Source organism: Scyliorhinus torazame, chromosome 20, assembly GCF_047496885.1.
Source record: "Scyliorhinus torazame isolate Kashiwa2021f chromosome 20, sScyTor2.1, whole genome shotgun sequence".
In the NCBI taxonomy this organism is placed as follows: domain Eukaryota; kingdom Metazoa; phylum Chordata; class Chondrichthyes; order Carcharhiniformes; family Scyliorhinidae; genus Scyliorhinus; species Scyliorhinus torazame.
This window is the reverse complement of record NC_092726.1, coordinates 24,673,436-24,700,205: the sequence shown is the minus strand read 5'-3', so window position 1 is coordinate 24,700,205 and position 26,770 is coordinate 24,673,436. Positions and strand designations below refer to the sequence as shown.

Here is a 26,770-nt window from a genome sequence, read left to right as displayed (position 1 = left end):
GTGTACAGGGAGGGTGTGCAATGTCAGTGTAGAGGGAGGGTGTGCAGTGTCGGGTGTACAGGGAGGGTGTGCAGTGTCGGGTGTACAGGGAGGGTGTGCAGTGTTGGGTGTACAGGGAGGGTGTGCAATGTCAGTGTAGAGGGAGGGTGTGCAGTGTCGGGTGTACAGGGAGGGTGTGCAGTGTCGGTGTACAGGGAGGGTGTGCAGTGTCGGTGTACAGGTTGGGGTGTGCAGTGTCGGTGTACAGGGAGGGTGTGCAGTGTCGGTGTACAGGGAGGGTGTGCAGTGTCGGTGTACAGGGAGGGTGTGCAGTGTCTGGTGTACAGGGAGGGTGTGCAGTGTCGGTGTACAGGGAGGGTGTGCAGTGCCGGTGTACAGGGAGGGTGTGCAGTGTCGGGTGTACAGGGAGGGTGTGCAGTGTCGGGTGTACAGGGAGGGTGTGCAATGTCAGTGTAGAGGGAGGGTGTGCAGTGTCGGGTGTACAGGGAGGGTGTGCAGTGTCAGTGTACAGGGAGGGTGTGCAGTGTCGGTGTACAGGGAGGGTGTGCAGTGTCGGTGTACAGGGAGGGTGTGCAGTGTCGGTGTACAGGGAGGGTGTGCAGTGTCGGGTGTACAGGGAGGGTGTGCAATGTCGGTGTACAGGGAGGGTGTGCAGTGTCGGTGTACAGGGAGGGTGTGCAGTGTCGGGTGTACAGGGAGGGTGTGCAGTGTCGGTGTACAGGGAGGGTGTGCAGTGTCGGTGTACAGGGAGGGTGTGCAGTGTCGGTGTAGAGGGAGGGTGTGCAGTGTCGGGTGTACAGGGAGGGTGTGCAGTGTCGGTGTACAGGGAGGGTGTGCAGTGTCGGTGTACAGGGAGGGTGTGCAGTGTCGGTGTACAGGGAGGGTGCGCAGTGTCGGTGTACAGGGAGGGTGTGCAGTGTCGGTGTAGAGGGAGGGTGTGCAGTGTCGGTGTAGAGGGAGGGTGTGCAGTGTCGGTGTACAGGGAGGGTGCGCAGTGTCGGTGTACAGGGAGGGTGTGCAGTGTCGGTGTAGAGGGAGGGTGTGCAGTGTCGGGTGTACAGGGAGGGTGTGCAGTGTCGGTGTAGAGGGAGGGTGTGCAGTGTCGGTGTACAGGGAGGGTGTGCAGTGTCGGTGTAGAGGGAGGGTGTGCAGTGTCGGGTGTACAGGGAGGGTGTGCAGTGTCGGTGTACAGGGAGGGTGTGCAGTGTCAGGTGTACAGGGAGGGTGTGCAGTGTCTGGTGTACAGGGAGGGTGTGCGGTGTCGGTGTACAGGGAGGGTGTGCAGTGCCGGTGTACAGGGAGGGTGTGCAGTGTCGGGTGTACAGGGAGGGTGTGCAGTGTTGGGTGTACAGGGAGGGTGTGCAATGTCAGTGTAGAGGGAGGGTGTGCAGTGTCGGGTGTACAGGGAGGGTGTGCAGTGTCGGTGTACAGGGAGGGTGTGCAGTGTCGGTGTACAGGGAGGGTGTGCAGTGTCGGTGTACAGGGAGGGTGTGCAGTGTCGGTGTACAGGGAGGGTGTGCAGTGTCGGGTGTACAGGGAGGGTGTGCAGTGTCGGTGTACAGGGAGGGTGTGCGGTGTCGGTGTACAGGGAGGGTGTGCAGTGTCTGGTGTACAGGGAGGGTGTGCAGTGTCGGTGTACAGGGAGGGTGTGCAGTGCCGGTGTACAGGGAGGGTGTGCAGTGTCGGGTGTACAGGGAGGGTGTGCAGTGTCGGGTGTACAGGGAGGGTGTGCAATGTCGGTGTAGAGGGAGGGTGTGCAGTGTCGGGTGTACAGGGAGGGTGTGCAGTGTCGGTGTACAGGGAGGGTGTGCAGTGTCGGGTGTACAGGGAGGGTGTGCAGTGTCGGTGTACAGGGAGGGTGTGCAGTGTCGGTGTACAGGGAGGGTGTGCAGTGTCGGGTGTACAGGGAGGGTGTGCAGTGTCGGTGTACAGGGAGGGTGTGCAGTGTCGGGTGTACAGTGAGGGTGTGCAGTGTCAGGTGTACAGGGAGGGTGTGCTATGTCAGTGTAGAGGGAGGGTGTGCAGTGTCGGTGTAGAGGGAGGGTGTGCAGTGTCGGGTGTACAGGGAGGGTGTGCAGTGTCGGGTGTACAGGGAGGGTGTGCAATGTCAGTGTAGAGGGAGGGTGTGCAGTGTCAGGTGTACAGGGAGGGTGTGCAGTGTCGGGTGTACAGGGAGGGTGTGCTATGTCAGTGTAGAGGGAGGGTGTGCAGTGTCGGTGTAGAGGGAGGGTGTGCAATGTCAGTGTAGAGGGAGGGCGTGCAGTGTCAGGTGTACAGGGAGGGTGTGCAGTGTCGGGTGTACAGGGAGGGTGTGCAATGTCAGTGTAGAGGGAGGGCGTGCAGTGTCAGGTGTACAGGGAGGGTGTGCAGTGTCGGTGTACAGGGAGGGTGTGCAGTGTCGGGTGTACAGGTTGGGGTGCGCAGTGTCAGGTGTACAGGGAGTGGTGTGCAGTGTCGGGTGTACAGGTTGGGGTGTGCAGTGTCAGGTGTACAGGGAGGGGTGTGCAGTGTCGGTGTACAGGTTGGGGTGTGCAGTGTCAGGTGTACCGGGAGGGTGTGCAGTGTCAGGTGTACAGGTTGGTGTGTGCAGTGTCGGTGTACAGGGAGGGTGTGCAGTGTCGGTGTACAGGTTGGGGTGTGCAATGTCGGTGTACAGGGAGGGTGTGCAGTGTCAGGTGTACAGGGAGGGTGTGCAGTGTCGGGTGTACAGGGAGGGTGTGCGGTGTCGGTGTACAGGGAGGGTGTGCGGTGTCGGTGTACAGGGAGGGTGTGCAGTGCCGGTGTACAGGGAGGGTGTGCAGTGTCGGGTGTACAGGGAGGGTGTGCAGTGTTGGGTGTACAGGGAGGGTGTGCAATGTCAGTGTAGAGGGAGGGTGTGCAGTGTCGGGTGTACAGGGAGGGTGTGCAGTGTCGGTGTACAGGGAGGGTGTGCAGTGTCGGTGTACAGGTTGGGGTGTGCAGTGTCGGTGTACAGGGAGGGTGTGCAGTGTCGGTGTACAGGGAGGGTGTGCAGTGTCGGTGTAGAGGGAGGGTGTGCAGTGTCGGGTGTACAGGGAGGGTGTGCGGTGTCGGTGTACAGGGAGGGTGTGCAGTGTCTGGTGTACAGGGAGGGTGTGCAGTGTCGGTGTACAGGGAGGGTGTGCAGTGCCGGTGTACAGGGAGGGTGTGCAGTGTCGGGTGTACAGGGAGGGTGTGCAGTGTCGGGTGTACAGGGAGGGTGTGCAATGTCAGTGTAGAGGGAGGGTGTGCAGTGTCGGGTGTACAGGGAGGGTGTGCAGTGTCAGTGTACAGGGAGGGTGTGCAGTGTCGGTGTACAGGGAGGGTGTGCAGTGTCGGTGTACAGGGAGGGTGTGCAGTGTCGGTGTACAGGGAGGGTGTGCAGTGTCGGGTGTACAGGGAGGGTGTGCAATGTCGGTGTACAGGGAGGGTGTGCAGTGTCGGTGTACAGGGAGGGTGTGCAGTGTCGGGTGTACAGGGAGGGTGTGCAGTGTCGGTGTACAGGGAGGGTGTGCAGTGTCGGTGTACAGGGAGGGTGTGCAGTGTCGGTGTAGAGGGAGGGTGTGCAGTGTCGGGTGTACAGGGAGGGTGTGTAGTGTCGGTGTACAGGGTGGGTGTGCAGTGTCGGTGTACAGGGAGGGTGTGCAGTGTCGGTGTACAGGGAGGGTGTGCAGTGTCGGTGTACAGGGAGGGTGTGCAGTGTCGGTGTACAGGGAGGGTGTGCAGTGTCGGTGTACAGGGAGGGTGTGCAGTGCCGGTGTACAGGGAGGGTGTGCAGTGTCGGTGTACAGGGAGGGTGTGCAGTGTCGGTGTACAGGGAGGGTGTGCAGTGTCGGTGTACAGGGAGGGTGCGCAGTGTCGGTGTACAGGGAGGGTGTGCAGTGTCGGTGTAGAGGGAGGGTGTGCAGTGTCGGGTGTACAGGGAGGGTGTGCAGTGTCGGTGTACAGGGAGGGTGTGCAGTGTCGGTGTACAGGGAGGGTGTGCAGTGTCGGTGTACAGGGAGGGTGTGCAGTGTCGGTGTACAGGGAGGGTGTGCAGTGTCGGTGTACAGGGAGGGTGTGCAGTGTCGGTGTAGAGGGAGGGTGTGCAGTGTCAGTGTACAGTGAGGGTGTGCAGTGTCGGTGTACAGGGAGGGTGTGCAGTGTCGGTGTACAGGGAGGGTGTGCAGTGTCGGTGTACAGGGAGGGTGTGCAGTGTCGGTGTACAGGGAGGGTGTGCGGTGTCGGTGTACAGGGAGGGTGTGCGGTGTCGGTGTACAGGGAGGGTGTGCAGTGTCGGTGTACAGTGATGGGTGTGCAGTGTCAGGTGTACAGTGATGGGCGTGCAGTGTTGGGTGTACAGGGAGGGTGGGCAGTGTCGGGTGTACAAGGAGGGTCGTGCGGTATGTGGTGCTGTTTGTGTTGACGTTTGTAATACTAAATCGTTACCCGTCCTATTTTGAATCATTTAGACACTGGAGTTTAAATTGAAAGGAAATCCCCTTGATGCCAGATCTACTCTACAGATTCAGTTGAAAGGCAAAGATAAAGTTGGAAAGGGCAGGTAACATTATTCTGCGCTTTGCAAAGAGGATGCTCATCGAGTTGGTGAAGGGTTTTGACACGAAAGCTGTCATTTAAATGATCTAAAACAGACGTGAAAATTGAAATATCCAAGAGGCATAGCTGCTGTCATGATAGAAACATAAAATCTAGGAGCAGGAGTAGGCCATTCGGCCCTTCGAGCCTGCTCCCCCATTCAATACGATGGCGGTTGATCCTCGATCTCAAAGCCACCTTCCCACTTTCTCCCCAGACCCCTTGATGCCAATAAAATGTAAACAATTATCTATCTCTTTCTTGAACACATTGAGTGACTTTAGCCTTCTGTGGTAGAGAATTTCACTAAAGTCAGAGTCCCAGGTGACCATAGGCTGACTGGTGGTAGTTTTTAACACGAGGCTCACCACTCCTCGGGTGAGGGACGAGGTTGAGTAGATGGCGCCGTCAAGAATAGCCTCAGCCGGTACGGGAATTGAACCCGCGCTGCTGGCCTCGCTCTGTATCACCAACCAGCCGTCCAACCAACTGAGCGAAACCGGCCCTCTCGGTCCTAAATGGTCCACCCTCCATCCTGACACTGCGTCCCCTGGTACTAGATTCCCCGCCCAGGGAAAACATCCTCCCTGCATCGTGTCTGTCCATCCCTGCTTAGCCATGATGTGGAGATGCCGGCATTGCACTGGGCACAGTAAGAAATCTTACAACACCAGATTAAAGCCCAACAGGTTTGTTTCGAATCGCTAGCTTACGGAGCGCTGCTCCTTCATCAGGTGAGCCCTGTTAGAACTGAATAAGATTCTGCTGAGTGGCATACACACAGATGGCGGCCATCTTGGGTGGTCCCTGGACAAAGGGAAACCCCGGAGCGCAGGGGCACATCTACATGGCGTACACAAAGATGGAGTTGAGGCAGCATTCCTTCTCAGGCAAGTATATCCTTTCTTAGTTAGGGAGACCAAAGTTGTACGCAATACCCCACGTGTGGTCTTAGCATGGCCCTGTATAACTGCAGAAAGACATCTCTACTTCTGAACTCAAACCCCTCTTGCAATGAAAGCCAACATACCATTTGCCTCCCTCATTCCTTGCCACTCCACTTTCATCGACTGGCGTACAAATACACCCAGATCCCTTTGTACATCTACACTCCCCAATATGTCACCATCTAAACAATATTCTTCCTTTCTGTTTTTCACACTGAGGAGTATAACTTCACATTTAACTGTATTGCATCTGGGGGCAGCACGGTGGCGCAGTGGTTAGCATTGCTGCCGCAAGGCGCCGAGGTCCCAAGTTCGATCGCGGCCCTGGGTCACTGTCCGCGTGGAGTTTGCACATTCTCCCCATTGGGTTTCATCCCCACAACCCAAAGATGTGCGGGGTAGGTGGATTGGCCCCGCTAAATTGCCCCTTCAGTAGAATAAATGAATTGGGTACTCGAGATTTATTTAAAAAATAATAACTGCATCTGCCATGTGTTTGCCCGCTCACTCAATTGTCTAAATCACCTTGAAGCCTCCTTGCATCCACCTCATCACTAACAATTCCACCCGGTGTTGTGTCCTCGGCAAACTTGCAAATGTTACATTTGCTTCCCTCACCCAGGTCATTTAAATATATCTTCAGCAGCTGAGGGCCAGGCACTGATTGCTGCGGTGCCCCACGAGTCACTGCCTGCCACTTGGAAAAAGACCCATTTATTCCCACTCTCTCAAGATGATCATGGCTGACCTTCTGCCCTCTTTCTGCACTGTAAATTCTATAATTCTAAAAATAAATTCTAACTCCATCTGTGTGTACGCCATGTGGATGTGCTCCTGCACTCCGGGGTTTCCCTTTGTCCAGGGACCAACTAAGATGGCCGCCATCTATGTGTGCGCCATATGGATGTGCCCCTGCGCTCTGGAGTTTCCCTTTGTCCAGGGACCAACCAAGATGGCCGCCATCTATGTGTGCACCATATGGATGTGCCCCTGCACTCCGGGGTTTCCCTTTGTCATGGGGCCACCCAAGATGGCCACCATCTATGTGTGCGCCATATGGATGTGCCCCTGCACTCCAGGGTTTCCCTTGTCATGGGGCCACCCAAGATGGCCGCCATCTATGTGTGCGCCATATGGATGTGCCCCTGCACTCCGGGGTTTCCCTTTGTCCAGGGACCACACAAGATGGCCACCATCTATGTGTATGCGATATGGATGTGCCCCAGCACTCCAGGATTTCCCGTTGTTATGAGGGCCCTCAAAATTTGCTGTCTGTGCTCTAAATAAGGTTCTTGAGGAGAAAAGTCACGTCCTATGTGGAAAAAAAAAATCTTCCATCACTATTACACCACATCAGATCACCCAAGCCGTGTCAAAGTCCTTGACGTGATGAATTACTTCGATGTGTTGACCCCTCCCCACTTTGAAGTGGAAAGCAGTTGCCAAGTTGAGCACAGCAAGTTCTTGCGCACGGCAATACGAGGAATGAGCGAGTCGGACTGTTTTGGCAGTGTTGAAGGAGGAACGCTGAGCAGGAAGTCTCTCTCTTGCTGCTGTTGTGAATATCCCCTGAAGGAACTTGAACGTTCAAACTGAATAGGCAGAGGAAGACTCTCTTTCCAACTCCTCATACAAATTTGGAGCGGGTGCAGGCCACCCGGCCGCCTCGGGCCTGCTTCGCCATTCAATAAGATCATGGCCTCACCTCCACATTCCACCCCTGATAACTCCCTTGCTAGTCAAGAATCTATCTACCCCTGCCTTAACGATATTAATTGGCCCTGCCGCTCCCCCCCTCCCCATCCACCACTCTCCAGCGAAGAGAGACCCAAAGGTGCTCAACCCTCCGAGATTAAAAAATAATTCTTCTCATCTCCGTCACCTATTTTTGAACTGTGTTCCCCCCTAGTTCCAGAGTCTGCCACAAGGGGAGAGGTTCTCTCAGCATCCACCCTATCAAGTCCCCTCAGGATCTTGTGCAATTCAGTTAAATCATCCCTCAAGTTTCTAAATGGCAATGGACACCCAGGCCCAACCTTTCCTCATTGGATCCGCTCCCAGGTATTATTGAGGGAACGTTGCCAAATTCTGTAAATTGGATGACGCGCTGGCCCTCGTTTCTCAGAGGCATGAGCGTGAGTTGTCAGTGACGAGGGTGATTAAGTAAGACCATAACACATAAGAGCAGAATTAGGCCACTTGGCCCATCGAGTCTGCTCCGCCATTCAATCATGGCTGATATGTTTCTCATCCCCATTCTCCTGCCTTCTCCCCATAACCCCTGATCCCCTTATTAATCAAGAACCTATCTATCTCTGTCTTAAAGACACTCAGTGATTTGGCCTCCACAGCCTTCTGCGGCAAAGAGTTCCACAGATTCACCACCCTCTGGCTGAAGAGATTCCTCCTCATCTCTGTTTTAAAGGATCGTCCCTTCAGTCTGAGGCTGTGCCCTCGGGTTCTAGTTTTTCCTACGAGTGGAAACATCCTCTCCACGTCCACTCTATCCAGGCCTCTCAGTATCCTGTAAGTTTCAAAAAGATCCCCCTCATCCTTCTAAACGAGTACAGGCCCAGAGTCCTCAACCGTTCCTCATACGACAAGCTCTTCATTCCAGGGATCATTCTTGTGAACTTCCTCTGGACCCTTTCCAAGGCCAGTACATCCTTCCTTAGATACGGGGCCCAAAACTGCTCACAATACTCCAAATGGGGTCTGACCAGAGCCTTACACAGCCTCAGAAGTACATCCCTGCTCTTGTATTCTCGCCCTCTCGACATGAATGCTAACATTGCATTTGCAGTGACTACTTAACCCGCGGTGATGGGATATTATCTTTCCTGTTCCCCACAGACTTCTTGGGACCGTCAACGTCCGGCTCGCCAGCCTGGTCGGAGAGAGGAGCAAAAATGTGTCTTTCGTCAAAGTTCCTCTGCTGGACAAGAGGAAACAGAAAACAAAGGTGAGGTATCTGTCCCGGGATGTAGAGCTGATCTTTAGCCCCCTCCTGCCTGTACTCCCAACATCCACCCAGTACAATCCTGAGCTCTAAGAACTCTGCGCTCTGGCAATTCGGGTGGTGAAGAATGAATCTGGACACATTTTCTTTTCGTGATAGAAGGTTTATTCGCAGAACGCAGCGTCACTCATCTCTGACCTCCTCCCTACCAACCCAATGTCAAGCAGTCCCATTTGTATACTCTTCGAACAGAACTAAAAATCAGTGAATTCAACAAGAATGGCCCTTCTTTATATATGCTGAAGATACTTAATCAGTATCCTCCACCTAGCACGGTAGCACAGTTGCTTCACGGCTCCAGGGTCCCAGGTTCGATTCCGGCTTGGGTCACTGTCTGTGCGGAGTCTGCACGTCCTCCACGTGTCTGCGTGGGTTTCCTCCGAGTGCTCCGGTTTCCTCCCACAGCCCAAAGATGTGCAGGTTAGGTGGATTGGCCATGATAAAATTGCCCTTAGTGTCCAAGAAAGATTAGGTGGGGTTGCTGGGTTACGGGGATAGGGTGGAGATGTGGGCTTAAGTGGGGTGCTCTTTCCAAGGGCTGGTGCAGACTCGATGGGCCGAATGGCCTCCTTCTGCACTGTAAATTCTATGATTCTATGATTTACCCTTACCTTACCATACAATTGTCATAACATTAACACCTCTTTTCGCCATTGGCGGCTGCACCAATGTGGCCTGGTCCCAAAACCCCCCTATTTCCCCCTTTAAGATGCCGCTTAAAGTTTCCTCCTTCGATCAAGATCTGAGTCACCTGTCCTAAAATATGCCTCAGTGTCAGATCAGGTTCCTGAGAAGCGCCTTCCCAAGTTTTGCCGAGTTAAAAGTGTTGTGTAGGGCAACACGGTGGCGCAGTAGTTAGCACTGCTGCCTCACGACGCCGAGGTCCCAGGTTCGATCCCGGCTCTGGGTCACTGACCGTGTGGAGTTTGCACATTCTCCCCGTGCCTGCGTGGGTTTTGCCCCCACAACACAAAGATGTGCAGGGTAGGTGGATTGGCCACGCTAAATTGCCCCTTAATTGGTAAAAAAAATGAATTGGGTACTCTAAATTTAAAAAAAAAAGTGCTGTGTAAATGCAAGGTGCTGGTGTTGTACATAAACGCAAGCTGTTCGTTATGAGGCCCTCTGTGACCGAGGGAACCTTCCGGCACTCCTTTTGATGGGCTGTTGATGGACGACCAGTGCTTGGACTGCAGCAAGACCCAGAGTAGGCCGTGCCGTGCCGGGTTCGGCTGGGGATGAAACAGAAATTGCTGGAAACTCATGCATTTGCTTCTCATCGCCCTCTCGTTTACAGAATGCACTCAACTTTGAAATCTCCTATGAGCCCCCCCTCGTCAGTAAAAAAGAGAAAGTCGAGGGTAAGTGAGACACTCCTTGCGAGTTTTGCGTTAAACACGGGTAATTGGCTCTAAACTTGCCAATCGCAGAGAATGTAACGGCTGGTATTGGAAAGCGATCACACTGGTAAATAACGTAGAGGCGTCAGCATTTAAATTTACAGAGATAAATCAAGGGGTTCAGTGGTTGGAAATGGCAGCTAATAAATTTCAACGCAGTTAGGCACGAGAAGGTCCACCCTTGGACCAAAGAATGATAGATCGGCGTGTTTTCAAGGGGTCAGAAGTTACAAACGGGGATGATCAAAAGGGTTTGCAGCGAGCTGGCGTGTTCAGTGGGCCATATGGCCACCTTCGGTGCTGTTGTGACTCCAATTACCCAGGTAATAATAATCTTTATTATTGTCACCAGTAAGCTTACCTTAATACTGCAATGAAGTTACTGTGAAAAGCCCCTGGTCGCCACATTCCGGCGCCTGTTCGGGGACACAGAGGGAGAATTCAGAATGTCCAATTCACCTCACAGCACGTCTTTCGGGAATTGTGGGAGGAAACCGGAGCACCCGGAGGAAACCCACGCAAACACGGGGAGAACATGCAGACTCCCCACAGACAGTGACCCAAGCCGGGAATCGAACCGAGGTCCCTGGCGTTTGATTCTGACCTTGGGTAACTGTGTGGAATTTGTACATTCTCCCCGTATCTGCGTGGGTTTCCACCGGGTGCTCTGGTTTCCTCCCACAGTACAAAAATGTGCAGATTAGGTGGATCGGCCATGATCAATTGCCCCTTAGTGTCCAAAGATGTGCAGGTTAGGTGGATCGGCCGTGCTGAATTACCTCATAGAGTCCAAAAGGTTAGGTGGGGTTTTGGGATAGGGTTGGGTCTTGGGCCTAGGTAGGAAACTTTCGGAGGATCGGTGCAAACTCGATGGGCTGAATGGCCTCCTCTGCACTGAAGGGACTCTATGATTTCTATGAACCCTTCAATGAAGACTAGCCTGACTGGTAAAGTAGGGGAGGGGAGAGTATTACTCTGAAACACCATTCAGTCCCAGGTGCTAGTCCTGCATAAGTGCAGAGACCATCTGGCCATAACTGTGTCCCCTCCGTTTCCCAATTACCCGTTTTTAATGGTCACTCATCCGTGGAAATCATTCTGTCATTAGAGCGACATTGGGTTTCTCACACGCAAGGATCGGCAAATTCCTTTTTTCTAACAGCACTAGATAGGGTAGGTGCAAAGGTGATGGCTTCCAGAACCAGGGGGTCACCTGAGTATACAGGTCAGACCATTTTGTCAGAGATGGGGAGAGATTTCTTCACCTAGAGAATGGTCGGCCTGCGGAATTCGTTACAACAGGAAGTAGTTGAGTCCGAAACATTGCATCTTTTCAAGGAGCAGTTAGATATAGCACTCGGGGCGAAGCGGATCAAAGGATATGGGGGTGGGGAGGGGGGGGGAGAGTTAGGGTTAGGCTATTGAATTGGATGATCAGCCATGGTCAACAATAAATGGAGGAGCAGGCTTGAAGGGCTAAATGGCTTCCTGCTAATCCTATTTTCTATGTTTCCGTGTGTGTGTGTGTGTGTGTGTGCGTGCGTGTTTGTATATATGTATGTGTATACGTGTGTGTGTGTGTACATGTGTGTATATGTACGTGTGTGTGTATACGTGTGTACATGTGTTGTGTGTGCGTCTGAACGTGTGTGTGTGTACGTGTGTGTGTGTCTGTACGTGTGTATGTGTGTCTGTACGTGTGTATGTGTGTGTTCGCATAAGTTTGTGTGTACATATGTGTGCGTACGTGTGTGTGTACATGTGTGTATGTGTGTACGCGCATGTGTGTGTACATTTGTGCGTGTGTGTGTATGCATGTGTGTGTACATGTGTGTACGTGTGTGTGTGTGTACATGTGTGTGTGTGTCTGTGTGTACACTCCCCAGGCAACACTCGATCTGTGTTCTCAGGCAAAGTGGAGCATCCAGAGCTGCAGGCCATCACAACCGTTCCCAGACTGCAGGAAGCTCTGCTGCCGTCCCGATCGCCGACGCCAGAAACCAGTTCCACCAGGGAAACCGCAAAGCTGATGAGGAAGTTTGCAGACAAAGCACAGGACTTCCAGGTAAAAGGGGGAGGAGAGCCACGTCAGAAAACCACGAGTGTCGTCAGGAATCGTTCACTTGGGCACAGCCTCACAGTTGGTTGCCTGTAACTGTTGAACATGCTCCATTTAGTCAGTAGAAAGAGAGAATGGTCAGTCAGCAAAAGGCTTTCAAATGAATGGCATGAGCGGAGACTCGGTTGCTACGCAATAATCCTGTACCTGAGGGCCTTACATTGAGGGGATGATATGTTGGAGTCAGGCTATGAAGCATGCCATCCCACTGTTTGAAGAGCAAGGTGCTCTCTTCAATTGCCTTGGCCAACATTCATCCTTCAACCAATCAATTGGGGGAGGAGGAGCCCGGGGAGACCAATTAACTGGCCTTCTATCCCATTCTGGAGTCGGCTAGTGTTGCTGCAGCTGTACAGGGCACAGCTGGAGTACTGTGTACAGTTTTGTATCTTAAAGAGGGATACACTTGCGTTGGGAACAGTTCGAAGGAAGTTTGCTTGGCTGATCCCTGGGAGGAAGGGGTTTGTCACATGGGGAAAGGTTGAGCAGGCTGGGCCCATACGCATTGGAGTTCAGAAGAATGGGAGATGATATCAGTGAAACACACCAGATTCTGAGGTGTCGGTTTGACAGGGTGGTTGCTGAGAGGATCTTTCCGCTCCTGAGGGAATCTAGAACTCGGGGACACAGTTTGAGAATAAGGGGACCCCCTTTTAACATGTAGCTGAGGAGGGTTTTCTCTCTGAGGATCATTAGACTTTGGACTTCTAGCCCCCAGAGAGCAGTTGAGGATGGGTCATTGACCATGTTCGAGGCCTGGATCATTGACCAAGTTCAAGGCCTGGGCTTTTGACCATGTTCGAGGCCTGGGCCGTTCACATGTACGAGGCCTGGGTCGTTGACCATGTTCAAGGCCTGGGCTTTTGACCATGTTCGAGGCCTGGGCCGTTCACATGTACGAGGCCTGGGTCGTTGACCATGTCCAAGGCCTGGGTCGTTGACCATGTCCAAGGCCTGGGTCGTTGATCATGTTCAAGTCCTGAGTCATTGACCATGTTCGAGCCGTGGGCCGTTGACCATGTTCGAGGCCTGGGCCGTTCACTATGTTCGAAGCCTGGATCGTTGACCATCACGCAGGAAAGTGAAGCCATGGGCACAATTCTGATCAGTCTTATTAAATGGAGGAGCAGACTCGAGGGGCCACATCATCCACTCCTGCTCCTATTGCTTCTGATATTTGTGCTGTTTCAGGGGGCATCCCTACCTCAATAGCTGTGCCTGAAAACTAACCTTCTCTGTGTGGCGCTCGCTACAGTAAAGTGCCGGTGAAGTTGGTGAGCTCACAGGCAGGCTACATGTGTAACTAGCCAGTGAAGCTCCACGTTGGTACCGTGACTTTGCAGTCATCCTGTTTAGTAAAGGGAGGATTCCTTTGCTTTTGGTTAGAAGCTGGGCTAAGGAAAAACAGGAATATGGAAGAGTTTTGATGGCGTAAATAAGGGGAAGCTTTCCACTGTGGCCCACGCGACATTTTGTTGACCGTTGCCCACGCGCAAGGTCGCCACACTCCGCAGATTTACACCCGCATGGTTCCGACCTGTGGACTGAAGTGATTCACACGTAAATCAAGGACGAGCAAAGTGAGGTGAATGCCAATTGCTCACAACTTTGACTGTGAGAGCCATGTGTGCGCTCCCTCTTCGTCCGATCAAGCATAAATATTTATTTTATCTTCACCGTCTGAAGTTGATGACAGTTCTATTTATCTGTGAATGATTGAGCATTTTTCATTACGAAGTATTGGGCGTGTGTGTTAAATGTATTTAATGGCATTCGTGAGTTCATGGTTAGTGAAGGAGCCCAATTTCAATCTTGCGGTCGTTGTGATAAAGGAGGGCCGCTCACGGGGCCTACTCTCTAGCCTAGGTTGCTCTGGGCTATAGACAGAGAGGAGGGAACTTGCAACGAGACCTGGGTGCCTTGCACTACAGTCGCATGCAGGTGCAGCAGGAGGTAAAGAAGGCAAATGGTATGCTGCCCTTCACCGCGAGAGGATTCGAGTACTGAAGCAGGGATGTCTTGTTACAATTATACAAGGGCTTGGTGAGGCCACATCTGGAATACTATGTGCAGTTTTGGTCTCCTTATCTGAGGAAGGATGTTCTTGATATGGAGGGAGTGCAGAGAAGGTTTACCAGACTGATTTCTGGGATGACGGGACTGACGTATGAGGAGAGATTGAATTGGTTAGGATTATATTTGCTGGCTATTATAAGAATGAGGGGGGATCTCGTAGAAACATATAAAATTCTGACAGGACTAGACAGGGTAGATGCAGGAAGGATGTTCCTGATGGTGGGTGTGTCCAGAACCAGGGGTCACAGTCTGAGGATACGGGGTAGACCATTTAGGACAGAGATGAGGAGAAATTTCTTCACCCAGAGAGTGCCGAGCCTGTGGAATTCACTACCACAGAAAGTAGTGAGGCAAAACGTTGTATGTTTTCAAGAAACAGTTAGATATAGCACTTGGAGCTATAGGGATTAAAGGATATGGGGGAAAGCAGGAACTGGTTAATGTGTTAGATGATCAGCCATGATGGTGATGAATGGCGGAGCAGGCTCGAAGGGCCGAATGGCCTCCTCCTGCTCCTATTTTCTATGTTTCTATAGATAGAAGAGCGTGGGGCACTGGTGTGAGAGGAGAGCTGTGAGATTTTCAATAAACTTTCTCAATAAAGGAAAGCTCTGTGCCCTGGCCTTGGCTTCACCAGTCAGATAGGATTGTACTGGTAGCGTGTTATTGTTACCTGAATTGCACTATCTGCCAGGGCAGTGCAGGCAGGTTCAGTAGAAACTTTCAAAAGAAACCGGACAAAATGAAAACTTTCCCAGTGTTACAATGGGGGCCAACATGAGCAAGGTGGGCCAAATGGTTGTGCGTCGCTACAAAGGAGCGAACTGTGACGTTTCCTTGTCGTTAGGTTCGAATCCGCATCATCGAGGGCCGCCAGTTGCAAGGTGCCAACATCAGACCAGTGGTGAAGGTGTACGTTGGGAACAATTCTTTCCGGACAAGGATCAAACGGGGGAACAACCCCTTCTTCGACGAGGTAAGTGGCACCGCCTTTATTCCGCAGAAGGCGACTCGGATAGATAGATAATTCATTCTTTGAAAACTCATCCTGGTGGCAAGCACTGAATTGTGGGGCGGCACGGGCGGTGCAGTTAGCACTGCTGCCTCACGGCGCCGAGGACCCGGGTTCCATCCCGGCCCCGGGTCACTGCCCGTGTGGAGTTTGCACATTCTCCCCGTGTTTGCGTTGGGTCTCACCCCCACAACCCAAAGATGTGCAGGATAGGTGGGTTGGCCACGCTACATTGCCCCTTGGAAAAAAAAGAATTGGGTACTCAAAATGCAGGAAAAAAAAGAATTGTGGCGATTCGAATGATACAAGTCATCCTAATTCACAACATAGTTATAGGCAATTGTTAAAAGAAAATTCAGGTCTAACATACTAAATTTGTACAATTTTGAACAATTGAGTATACAAATAAATGCAGCAGGTTACAAAGTGCAGGTCTCATTAATTTACAGGATAGAAATGAAAGGTATAATATACTCTGTATCTTGCAGTAAAGTCCATCGATCTGCTGTCAGGATGAATTCATTAGATTTTCAATCATAGAACATAGAACAGTACAGCACAGTACAGGCCCTTCGGCCCACGATGTTGTGCCGACCATTTATCCTAATCTAAGATCAACCTAATCTACACCCCTTCAATTTACTGCTGTTCATGTGCCTGTCTAAGAGTCGCTTAAATGTCCCCAATGACTGACTCCACCACCTCTGCTGGCAGTGCATTCCACACACCCACCACTCTCTGTGTAAAGAACCGACCTCTGACATCTCCCCTATATCTTCCTCCAATCACCTTCAAATTATGTCCCCTCGTGACAGCCATTTCCGCCCTGGGGAAAAGTCTCTGGCTATCCACTCTATCCATGCCTCTCATCACCTTGTACACCTCTATCAAGTCACCTCTCTGCCTTCTTCGCTCCAGTGAGAAAAGCCCTAGCTCCCTCAGTCTTTCTTCATAAGACATGCCCTCCAGTCCAGGCAGCATCTTGGTAAATCTCCTCTGCACCCTCTCCAAATCATCCACATCCTTCCTATAATGAGGCGACCAGAACTGGACACAATATTCCAAGTGTGGTCTAACCAGGGTTTTATAAAGCTGCAGCAAAACCTCACGGCTCTTAAACTCAATCCCCCTGTTAATGAAAGCCAACACAACATACGCCTTCTCAACAACCCTATCAGCCTGGGTGGCAACTTTGAGGGATCTATGTATGTGGACCCCAAAAGTCCTTTACAAATTGTTTCCAACTTTTATTAAGAAGGGCACTGAGATGTGTCATTGTCCATTTGTTCTGTAGCTTGTTTACGGAATTCTGTCTTTCCTCCTTAATTCCATCGCACATTTACTCGTGCGTGGTTGTGGCAAGAGATAGTGGCAATCGGGGATGGCGTTGAAGAGTTTCGAAATCCAGGCGGAGCTTTTTTCCCGCCTTTCAACAAGGGGAGCACATATCCAGCTGCTTTTATTCTCAGGCTGGCTTTGCTATGCGTTACCGAAGATCCGATTCAGTGCTTGGTTCTGAATGCTTTCGGAGGGATATGAGCTGGAGGGCGACAGTGGGCAGGAAAAATGTAGGTGTCCAAAGTGGGCTGAGGGGAGATCCGGCCAACATCAATGAGGAGGTTCGCTTGGGTAAGCAGTGATAAACTACCCTTTATAGATTTCATAGAATTTACAGTGCAGAAGGAGGCCATTCGGCCCATCGAGTCTGCACTGGCTCTTGGAAAGAGCACCCTATCCGAGGTCAACACCTCCACCCTATCCCCATAACCCAGTAACCCCACTCAACACTAAGGGCAATTTTGGACACTAAGGGCAATTTATCATGGCCAATCCACCTAACCTGCACATCTTTGGACTGTGGGAGGAAACCGGAGCACCCGGAGGAAACCCACTCAGACACGGGGAGAACGTGCAGACTCCGCACAGACAGAGACCCAAGCCGGAATCAAACCTGGGACCCTGGAGCTGTGAAGCAATTGTGCTATCCACAATGCTACCGTGCTTTAGAGAGAGGAGTCCAGAAGGAAGGGTGGCATAATGTTAAAGTTAGAGCTAGGATAACACGGTGGCCATGTGGTTAGCACTGCTGTCTCATGGCACCGAGGACCCAGGTTCTATCCCGGTCCCGGGTCACTATCCGTGTGGAGTTTGCACATTCTCCCCGTGTCTGCGTGGGTCTCGCCCCCACAATCCAAAGATGGGCAGGCTAGGTGGATTGGCCACGCTAAATTGCCCCGTAATTGGAAAAAATTAAAAATAAATTAATAAATTTCCCTGTTTCGGCTGTGGCCAACTTGAAAACCAGAACTGGATTTCTCTTGTGAACTTCGCTTGTAGACTTCTTAAACTGCTGTAGTTTCTTTGGACCAAGATGCCCTTTATCGCTTGGAATTCTCAGAGGCAGCAACGGGGAACTATGGGCTCTCCAGCTCCCGGGTACCTGAAATTGGCACTGGGTTTGGACATATTCCTTTTGTTTGCAGAGAACTGTGTATGAATGTATGTCACTTCTAGCGAGCGTTACGAGCTCACCTGATTATGGTACATTGGTTGTTAGTGCAGCTATTGGAGCACTCAGGATTGTTCAGCACATGATTCCAATCACTGAATGGGTCCTCCAATTTTGTCTTTCACCCGCAAGTCTACCTTCATGAGTCAATATACATGTTCGGATTCCTACAGATCCATGCTCTATGACATTGACCTTACCAGCAAGCTTGTAAGCCGCCTCGGCCTATCAAAGTTGGCTTGCCAACCAACCAGCACCCTTTTCTCCTGTAGGTTAAGTTGTTGTAATTTGTTTGAAATGTGTGTTTGTCCTGATGAGTACAGAACAAAAAACTTTGGCAGTGTGTGTCACTTTTTAGCCATGTTCACGTTCCGAATGACTAAGCAACTGATATTGCTTTTCCCTACGGCAGATTTTCTTCCAGAATTTTCATAAACTCCCAAATGAGGTCTTCAACACGCTTATACACCTGCAGGTAGGTCAACGCAGTGTTTAAACTGCTCTTGGGTTACGGTTGAAAGAATTGTTGGACTTGCAGCTCAGAATCGGGCCTTTTGAGCCCGCTCCGGTGCTTATGCCTCGTCCCACTCTGAAACTGTGTCAGTACATCTCCCGCGATGGCTTGTCATTGTAACTCTGCTCTTAATGCAGCATTGAAGGGTATCTGGGCCCTGCTTTCTCCTCACTCATCCCCAGGGAGTGGAGCGACACACGGCGAGACTCTGTTCAAATCCTGTCGCACAAGCTGATCTCCGCTGGGACTGGAGTCGGTTGAACTCCACCAAAACCCCGGGCTAGCGAGGGGGAACCAAAATCCAACCCGGTTCTTGCTTTTGGTCCTCGAGAGGGTGCAGAGGGAGGTTTACCAGAGCGGTTCCGGGAATGAGGGGGATTTTAGCTCCCAAGGTGAGGTTGGAGAAGCAGGGGTTGTTCTCCTCAGAGCGAGGGAGGTCGAGGGGAGATTTGATCGAGTGGACAAGATGGTGACAGGTTTAGTTAAGGTCGACAAATAGAAGCTGTTCCCCTTAGCTGGTGGTACAAGGACTCGGCAGGGGGGGGGCGATTTAAGGTTTTGGGTGAGAGATAATAATAATCGCTTATTGTCACGAGTAGGCTTCAATGAAGTTACTGTGAAAAGCCCCTCGTCGCCACATTCCGGCGCCTGTTCGGGGAGGCCGGTACGGGAATTGAACCCGCGCTGCTGGCCTTGTTCTGCATTACAAGCCGGCTGTTTAGCCCACTGTGCTAAACCTGCCCTCTATGAGGAATAACATTTTTAGGCAGCAAGTGATAATGAGCTGGAGCCCGCTGCCCACATGAGCGATGGAAGCAGAGACGATGAATGATTTCAAAAGCAATTTGGCTGGGCACTCGAGGGGAATAAACTGGCGGGGGGATACGGCGGGAATGGGACTGACTGGATTGATCTGCAGAGAGCTGGCATGGAGTTGATGGGCTGAATGGTCTCCTTCCGTGTCCCTATGACCACGAACTGTGGAAGCCTGCTGGTAGACAGGTGTAAGTTGTGTCAGCAGAGTTCTAAAACTGTCCCACAAAGTCAGGATCTAATAATAATTATAATAATCTTTATTATTGTCACAAGTAGGCTTACATTAACACTGCAACGAAGTTACTGTGAAAATCCCCTCGTCGCCACATTCCGGCGCCTGTTCGGGTACACAGAGGGAGAATTCAGAATGTCCAATTCACCCAACAAGCACGTCTTTCGGGACTTGTGGGAGGAAACCGGAGCGCCCGGGGGAAACCCACGCAGGCACGGGGCGAACGTGCCGACTCCGCACAGACAAGCCGGGAATTGAACATCTACCCCATTGAGCTTCGAGTGAAGGACTGGGTTCCGCTGTGATTTCATTCAAGGCCGATCAACCTGCCAGATTGCTGTCTGACCTCGCAGCGAAAGAGTCCGTCCTGAGCGGAGCAACCAGTATGCGGCTGGTGAGGTCTACCCCACTTGGCCAAAACGATAACGGGATAGATCTTCCTCAGAGAATGATGGACTGAATGATTTCAGGGATGCGCTGTCAGGGTTAAAAGCAAATTACAGCGGATGCTGGAATCTGAAACGAAAGAGAAAATGCTGTAAAATCTCTGCAGGTCTGGCAGCATCTGTAAGGAGAGAAAAGAGCGAACGTTTCGAGTCCGATGACTCTTCGTCAAAGCTAACAGACAGGAAGTGGGAAATATTTATACTGCGGAGTGAGAATGAAAGATGAGTCATAGCCACAGAAACCCAGGGAAACCGGGTGCTAATGGCCACAGAAACCAAGGGAAACCGGTTGCTAAAAGCCACAGAAACCAAGGGGAAAGAGTGTTAATGGCAGTCCCCAGAGAGAACAAAAGATGTGAAAGGTCAAACGGCAGAGAAATTAACATCAGAGGATGAACTGTAGATGTGGGGGAGGGGAAGGGGGAAGCAAAGAGGACAAGGTGAAGGAAAGGTGGATAAGATTGGGAAGGGGGGATTAAATATATATTAAGAAAGAAAGAAATGGTAAAAGACAGTTAAAATGAAATGGGATGAAAACAAATGGGGTCTAGGTGGGGTAGAGCTGATCAGCTGAAGTTGTTGAATTCGATGATCAGGCCGGAGGACTGTAGCGTGCCTAACTGGGAGATGAGATGTTGTTCCTCCAGTTTGCGTTGAGCTTCACTGGAACATTGCAGCAGGCCAAGAACAGACATGTGGGCATGGGAGCAGAGTCTGGTGTTAAAATGGCAAGCAACGGGAAGGTCAGGGTCCTGAATGCGCACAGACCGAAGATGCCCAGCATAGCGATCACACAGTCTGCGTTTGGTCTCTCCGATATAGAGGAGACCACATTGGGAGCAGCGGATGCAATAGACCAAATTGGAAGAGATGCAAGTGAAACGCTGCTTAACCTGGAATGAGTGTTTTGGGCCTGGGATGTTAAGCATGTTGAGGTAAAAGGGGCAGGTGTTACACCTTCTGCGATTGCATGGGAAGGTGACAGGGGTGATGGGAGAGGTACTGGGTATGGTGGAGGAGTGGACTAGAATGTCTCGGAGGGAACAGTCTCTGCTGTTAGGGTTTCTCACTCGTCTAGTCAGGAGAGGGTGCCATAATCCTGTATTGTAATGACTGGATGGACTGTAATTCCCTTGTTGTACGTAGAAATCAAGAAGGGGAAAAAAAAATGCCTGATCCCCTGGTTATAAATTCCTGTCTGTATTTAGAATGGGAATTATCTATGTAAACGTGTCACGCTGTAATTACACCTTCCTGCCAGTACTGGCGTTCTGTTTCATCTCCCAGCTGGTCCGTGCTGCAGGAAAGCTCTTTTCCTCCGACCAACCCTTCTTCCTAGGTTCCATAGAACCTGCGCCTTCTGCTCGGTAACCACAGTGTAAAAAATTTTTTTAAATGTATTTTATTACAAACATGTATCAAAACAGGTTACAGCGAATAAACACCCCAGGAAACATACTTCTCAATAATCAACTATTTTGTTTAAAAATATTTTTTATTCTCCTTTTTCACATTTTCTCCCAAATTTACACCCAACAATAAACAATAATCAGGAACGAATGTAATGTCAATCCCCATATCAATAACAACGATCCCATCCTCCCACCAAACCCCAGACAGCCCACATGATAACATAAACAAATGACAAAAAGGAAGCAGGAATCACCCATAGTCACCATTAACACATACAGTCCCTCTCCCACCCACCACCCCCATATGTTCGACGTGATCCAATTCTCGAAAGTGCAGAATGAATAAAGCCCATGAATTGTAGAACCCCTCCATCCTTCCCCTTAGTTCAAATTTGATCTTTTCAAGCATCAAGAATTCCGCAGGTCCCCTCGCCACACCAGGGCACAGGGTGGAGAGGTTGATCTCCACCCTAACAGGATCCGCCTTCAGGCAGTCAACGAGGCGAAGGCTACAACATCTGCCTCCGCACCCGTTCCCAATCCCAGCTGGTCCGACACCCCGAATGTGGCCTCCCAAGGGCCCGGGCCCAGTTTCACGTGCACCACTTTAGAGATTACCATAAACACCTCCTTCCAGTAATCCTCCAGCTTTGGACAGGACCAAAACATATGAACGTGGTTTGCAGGCCCCCCCCCCGCAACGGTCACACATCTTCTGCCACCTCAAAGAGCCGGCTCATCCTGCCCAACAATCAACTATACAGTATGTACAGATTTTTCCCCTTTTTCACCCCCCCCCAACCCCTGTGACGAACAGCTTTCCTCAAACCCCCCTGAAGAGCCCCTTAACTTTATCTTCTCTAACCGCAGGAAGTCATACAGGTCACCCAACCAAGCCGCTACCCCCGGTGGCGATGCTGACCGCCACTCCAGCAAAATTCGCCGCCGTGCATTCAGAGAGCCGATGGCCACGACATCGGCCTTCCTCCTCTCCATGAGCTCCGGCTTCTCTGAGACCCCAAATATCGCCACCAAAGGGTCCGGGTCCACTCCCTCCTCCACTATCCTGGCTAAGACCGCGAACAGTCCTGCCCAGAATCTTCCCAATTTTTCGCAACCCCAAAACGTGTGCGCGTGATTCACTGGTCCCCGCCCACACCGCTCCCACTCATCTGCTACCCCCTGAAAGAACCCAATCATTCTCGTCCGAGTCATATGTACCCTGCGCACCACCTTAAACAGTATCAGGCTCATCCTTGCACAAGAGGAGCTCCCGTTTACCCTACGCAGTGTCTCACTCCATACTCCCCAATTGATCTCCCCTCCCAACTCCGCTTTCCATTTCACCACAGTGTAAAATTCTAAATGCATTTGTAGAAATTGGCAGGGAACTTGCGACCTTGAAACGGTGACTGCATTATGTGTGCACGCCTTGGTCAAATTATAACCTGCCCCCTGGCACAATTGGCCCGTAATCCCTGGGTGACGTCTCACGGGCAATTGCCAGGTGGGTCCGAGTGGTCGTCTTCGGCGATTACATGGTCAAATTAAATAGTTCTGCTTTCTGTTGTGCATCAGGCACAGAGCTGAGTACCACCAGCTCTTGAGCTTGGAGAGTGATCATTGCCTTTTGTCCTCACATATTGTTCCCTATTTCCTGAAGGTGTTGAATTCGCGCTCGCTTCGAGTCAATTCCATGATTGGCGTCTTCAAGGTGAGTCTTTGCATGTCGATTTGAGGCAGCGCATGTTTCGGGTAGAAATTGTTAACCAAACGCCTTTGCTTTTGGATTGCTCATAGATCATAGAATTTACAGTGCAGAAGGAGGCCATCCAGCCCATCGAGTCTGCACCGACCCCCGGAAAGAGCACCCCTCCCAAGCCCCACACCTCCACCCTATCCCCTTTAACCCCGCAACCCACCGAACCTGTTTTGGCACACAAAGGGCAATTTATCATGGCCAATCCACCTAACCTGCACATCTTTGGGCTGTTCGAGGAAACCGGAGCACCCGGAGGAAACCCACGCAGACACGGGGGGGATGTGCAGACTCCGCACAGACAGTGATCCAAGCCGGGAATCGATCCTGGGACCCTGGAGCTGTGAAGCAACTGTGCTAACCACTATGCTACCGTGCTGCCCACGGTATTGAGACTGTCTACAATGCAATAAAAACTCCTAACCTTTAAAAGGAATATGGGGAAAGGGCAGGCGAGTGAGACAAAATAGGCAATTCTTTTACGTCGTGAACAGGTACAGAAATGATGGGCCGAATGACCTGCGACCCATGTTGTCAATCCCTCTGTGCCAGCAGGGATTGTCAGCCGGTGAGAACAGCAAAAGGAAGATGCCATGGGTGCTGGAAATCGGAAATAGAAGCAAAAATGCTTTGCTGTAACGTTCGCTCGTGGAACGTGGCTGCAACCCGCCAGGCCAGCATTTATTGCTGGATACACTCAGCAGGTCGGGCAGCATCTGTGGAGGGGGAAGCAGAGTTAACGTGTCAGCTCATTGAAAATGGCCGCGGCATATCGTTCCAGATGAACGCAGAAAATGGTGCAAACACCAGCAGTGTCTGCAGTTGGATAGACAGTGCAACAACAAGGAAGAACATGCATTTCGATAGCCCCTTTCCAGACATCCAAAAGCCTCTGACGACCGATGAAGTGCTTCTAAAGTGTGCCCGCTCGCAATGTCGAGCACAGCACACACTTTCCATCAAAGTGGCCCCCGGATTGCTCGTCTCTTTACAGCAGATGTTGATCCTTTCTCTCAGTATTTGTGGCGTTACTGCTCAGCTCCCCCGTTTTTGTCTCCAGATGTTTTATATGACTTGTTTTCCGCGCCATTTGAATCTGCATCAGAGTGAGTGAATTCGCCCAGTAGCTCAGCTGCTGACCGTGCCAGAGATGTTCGTCATCATCGCCTCCGACGTGAAGTTCCAGCCTCCGGCCGACCGAAGGAAAGGAGTATTTGAGGACCAGGATCTCAAACCCGAGGCGAAGGTGGCGTAAGGTGGCGGTAGCAGTGATTGTCCTGCTCTGAGTCACTTCGGAGACTTTGATAACCTACAGCAGGCACCTTAAAACACTGGAGAAGCCCCAGCAGCGGTGCCGTTGCAAGATCATCCAAATCCAGTCGCAACAAACTTAAAAAAATAAATTTAAAGTGCCCCATTCTTTTTTATTCCAATTAAGAGGCAATTTAGCGCGGCCAATCTACCTACGCTGCACATCTTTGGGTTGTGGGGAGACAACGGGGAGATGTGCAAATTCCACACGGACAGTGACCCGGGGCCAGGCTGGAACCCGGGACCTCGGCGCCATCATAGAATTTATCATAGAATTTACAGAGCGGAAGGAGGACATTCGGCCCATCGAGTCTGCACTGGCTCTTGGAAAGAGCACCCTACCCAAGGTCCACACCTCCACCCTATCCCCATAACCCAGTAACCCTACCCAACACTAAGGGCAATTTTGGACTCTAAGGGCAATTTATCACGGTCAATCCACCTAACCTGCACATCTTTGGACTGTGGGAGGAAACCGGAGCGCCCGGAGGAAACCCACGCACACTCGGGGAGGATGTGCAGACTCCGCACAGACAGTGCCCCAAGCCGGAATCAAACCTGGGACCCTGGAGCTGTGAAGCAATTGTGCTATCCACAATGCTACCGTGCTGCCCATGAGGCAGCAGTGCTAACCACTGCCCAACGTTGCCCCCCATCAAGAAACTTGCCCAGCAAAACTGCCAATCACTCGAAACCAGCTCCTCCCAGACGGGACATGTCCCTATTATTCCCGACCCCCAAACTGCTCTGCCCGTAACTGGGTCATGGATGGAGACTCCCAGGAGCAAACTCTTTCAGGATATCCTCCCAAGCGGCCCCTGTAGAGGTCAAACATTCCCACTGACCCGTGGGGGTCCCGGGCTTTGGCACTGCGCCAGCTATCTCGGAACCCAAGGAAGATGCTGGAGAGGCTGCACGTTCTGTTGCAGGGAAGCTGGGCTCAGGTGGACTACGTGAGGAAAAAAAAATGCAGAATTGAGAGCGGCTGGTGCATGAAGTTCTTTGTTGTCCCTCTTCCCCGCCCCTAACGGTGCACAAGGCAGACTTTCACCTGTTTCCAAATTGAGGTATCGCTGGAGCATGTCGCTGTCCCGTCCCCATCATGTGTACAGTGCCGATCAAGCGAACCGAGGATCTCCGATGGTGACTGCAAAGGATGGAGAATGCAGGGAAGGATTTCAGTAAGGTGCATTCAGATGTCTAGGACATGCCAATGATATCACACGGGAAGGGACAATCCAGGCTTGTGGTGTAGTGGGTAGCATCCCTGCCTATGAGTTCAAGTCCCACCCCAGGACTTGCTGTCTAAGGAAGGTGCGCTTGTCACACGACCAACAGGTTACTTTCAAACTGCAACTCTTCCAAAGCACACCAATGGCAGTCGGCGAGAGCAGGAGAGGTTCCTGGTAGGCTATGCAATCTCTCCCATCGCTATCTGGAACTCCAGGCAACCTGCTTGTAAAAGTCCACTTGGACTCTCAGAGCGAACTGTAACATACCCCACCACCTCCTCACAAGGTGTCCCAGTTCTGAGTCAGTGTTCATCGCACAGACCTGCTCCACAAGTCCACCAATCACGAAGGAGTGATCCACCTCCTGACGTCTAAATTACTTCCACTCCATAGCCTACGCTTCTCTAAGGAGCCGTGACCCAGCCCTTTGAGCTGACTAATGTTACATCCGCTGCACAGGAGCCTTAAGTTTGTACTCGTGACTCTCTGTACCTGGGGGGGGGGGGGCAAGAATGTGTGACTACCCAGATGATATCTGCGTTCATATATTGCCCATTATCACTTCAACACACCAGAAAGAGTTTCACACAATGATGGATGGCAGAGATTTTTACTTCAAGTAAGCCTGAGTGCAGCTCCGGTTTGCAGGTTGTTGGTGTTTTGAGGGAGGAATGTTGGCCAGGCCACAGAGAACGAGCTGAGTAATGTCGCGGGATTTTCTACAGTGCGATGCCCCATCTAGTGCACCCCTGCAGGAACTTAGTGTGGTGAACGTATTATAGTAACCATTCACCACTGTACTACATTGTATCACGCTGTTGCCCATGTGGGCTCCACCTATGGACCATTGTACTGTACTACACTGATTGTGTCATGTTGGTGCCCTTGTGGCTCCGCCCCTGGCTCCGCCCCCTTGAGGGGAGGTATAAAGAGCAGCTGCCCTGTAGGCGGCTCTCATAGCAGAGCAGTCGCAGGCAGGCACTGTTCTAGTTGATTAAAGCCTCTGTTCACTTCTGTTCTCTGTCTCGAGTGAATTGATGTTCGCATTACTTAGCAGACCCAAAGGCCATAATTTAGCAAACAGTGTTATGAACATTGCAATCTTCTCTTACAGCTGGATATTGGCTCTGTCTATGATCTTCCAGGTAAGCCATGTTACCAACATTTTGCGCAACGTTAACACCTTGCAAGGTGCCAGAGAGGGACCAACTTGGGACTAAAAGGGCTAACTTGAAAGGACAGGTTGGTTAACCAGTGCTTAGAGGACGTTCCCCCTCATGGGGGAATTTAAAACTAGAGGGCACAGTTTAAAAATAAGGGGTTGAAGACGGAGAAGAGGAAGAATTTTTCCACTCTGAGGGTGGTGAATCTTTTGAATCCTCTACCCAATA

The 26,770-nt window shown here is 51.4% G+C and overlaps 1 protein-coding gene across 1 annotated transcript in view; it reads left to right on the top strand.

The window, feature by feature from the left end:
* Nucleotides 1-26,770, top strand: part of LOC140397075 (myoferlin-like) — a 183,794-nt gene that overhangs the window by 6,720 nt on the left and 150,304 nt on the right. The window contains exons 2-9 of the mRNA XM_072486107.1: nucleotides 4,449-4,540; nucleotides 8,376-8,484; nucleotides 9,839-9,902; nucleotides 11,852-12,006; nucleotides 14,984-15,112; nucleotides 18,070-18,132; nucleotides 22,741-22,791; nucleotides 26,494-26,524. Coding sequence (XP_072342208.1) covers nucleotides 4,449-4,540; nucleotides 8,376-8,484; nucleotides 9,839-9,902; nucleotides 11,852-12,006; nucleotides 14,984-15,112; nucleotides 18,070-18,132; nucleotides 22,741-22,791; nucleotides 26,494-26,524 — 694 coding nt within the window. The remainder of the gene's footprint in view (nucleotides 1-4,448; nucleotides 4,541-8,375; nucleotides 8,485-9,838; nucleotides 9,903-11,851; nucleotides 12,007-14,983; nucleotides 15,113-18,069; nucleotides 18,133-22,740; nucleotides 22,792-26,493; nucleotides 26,525-26,770) is intronic.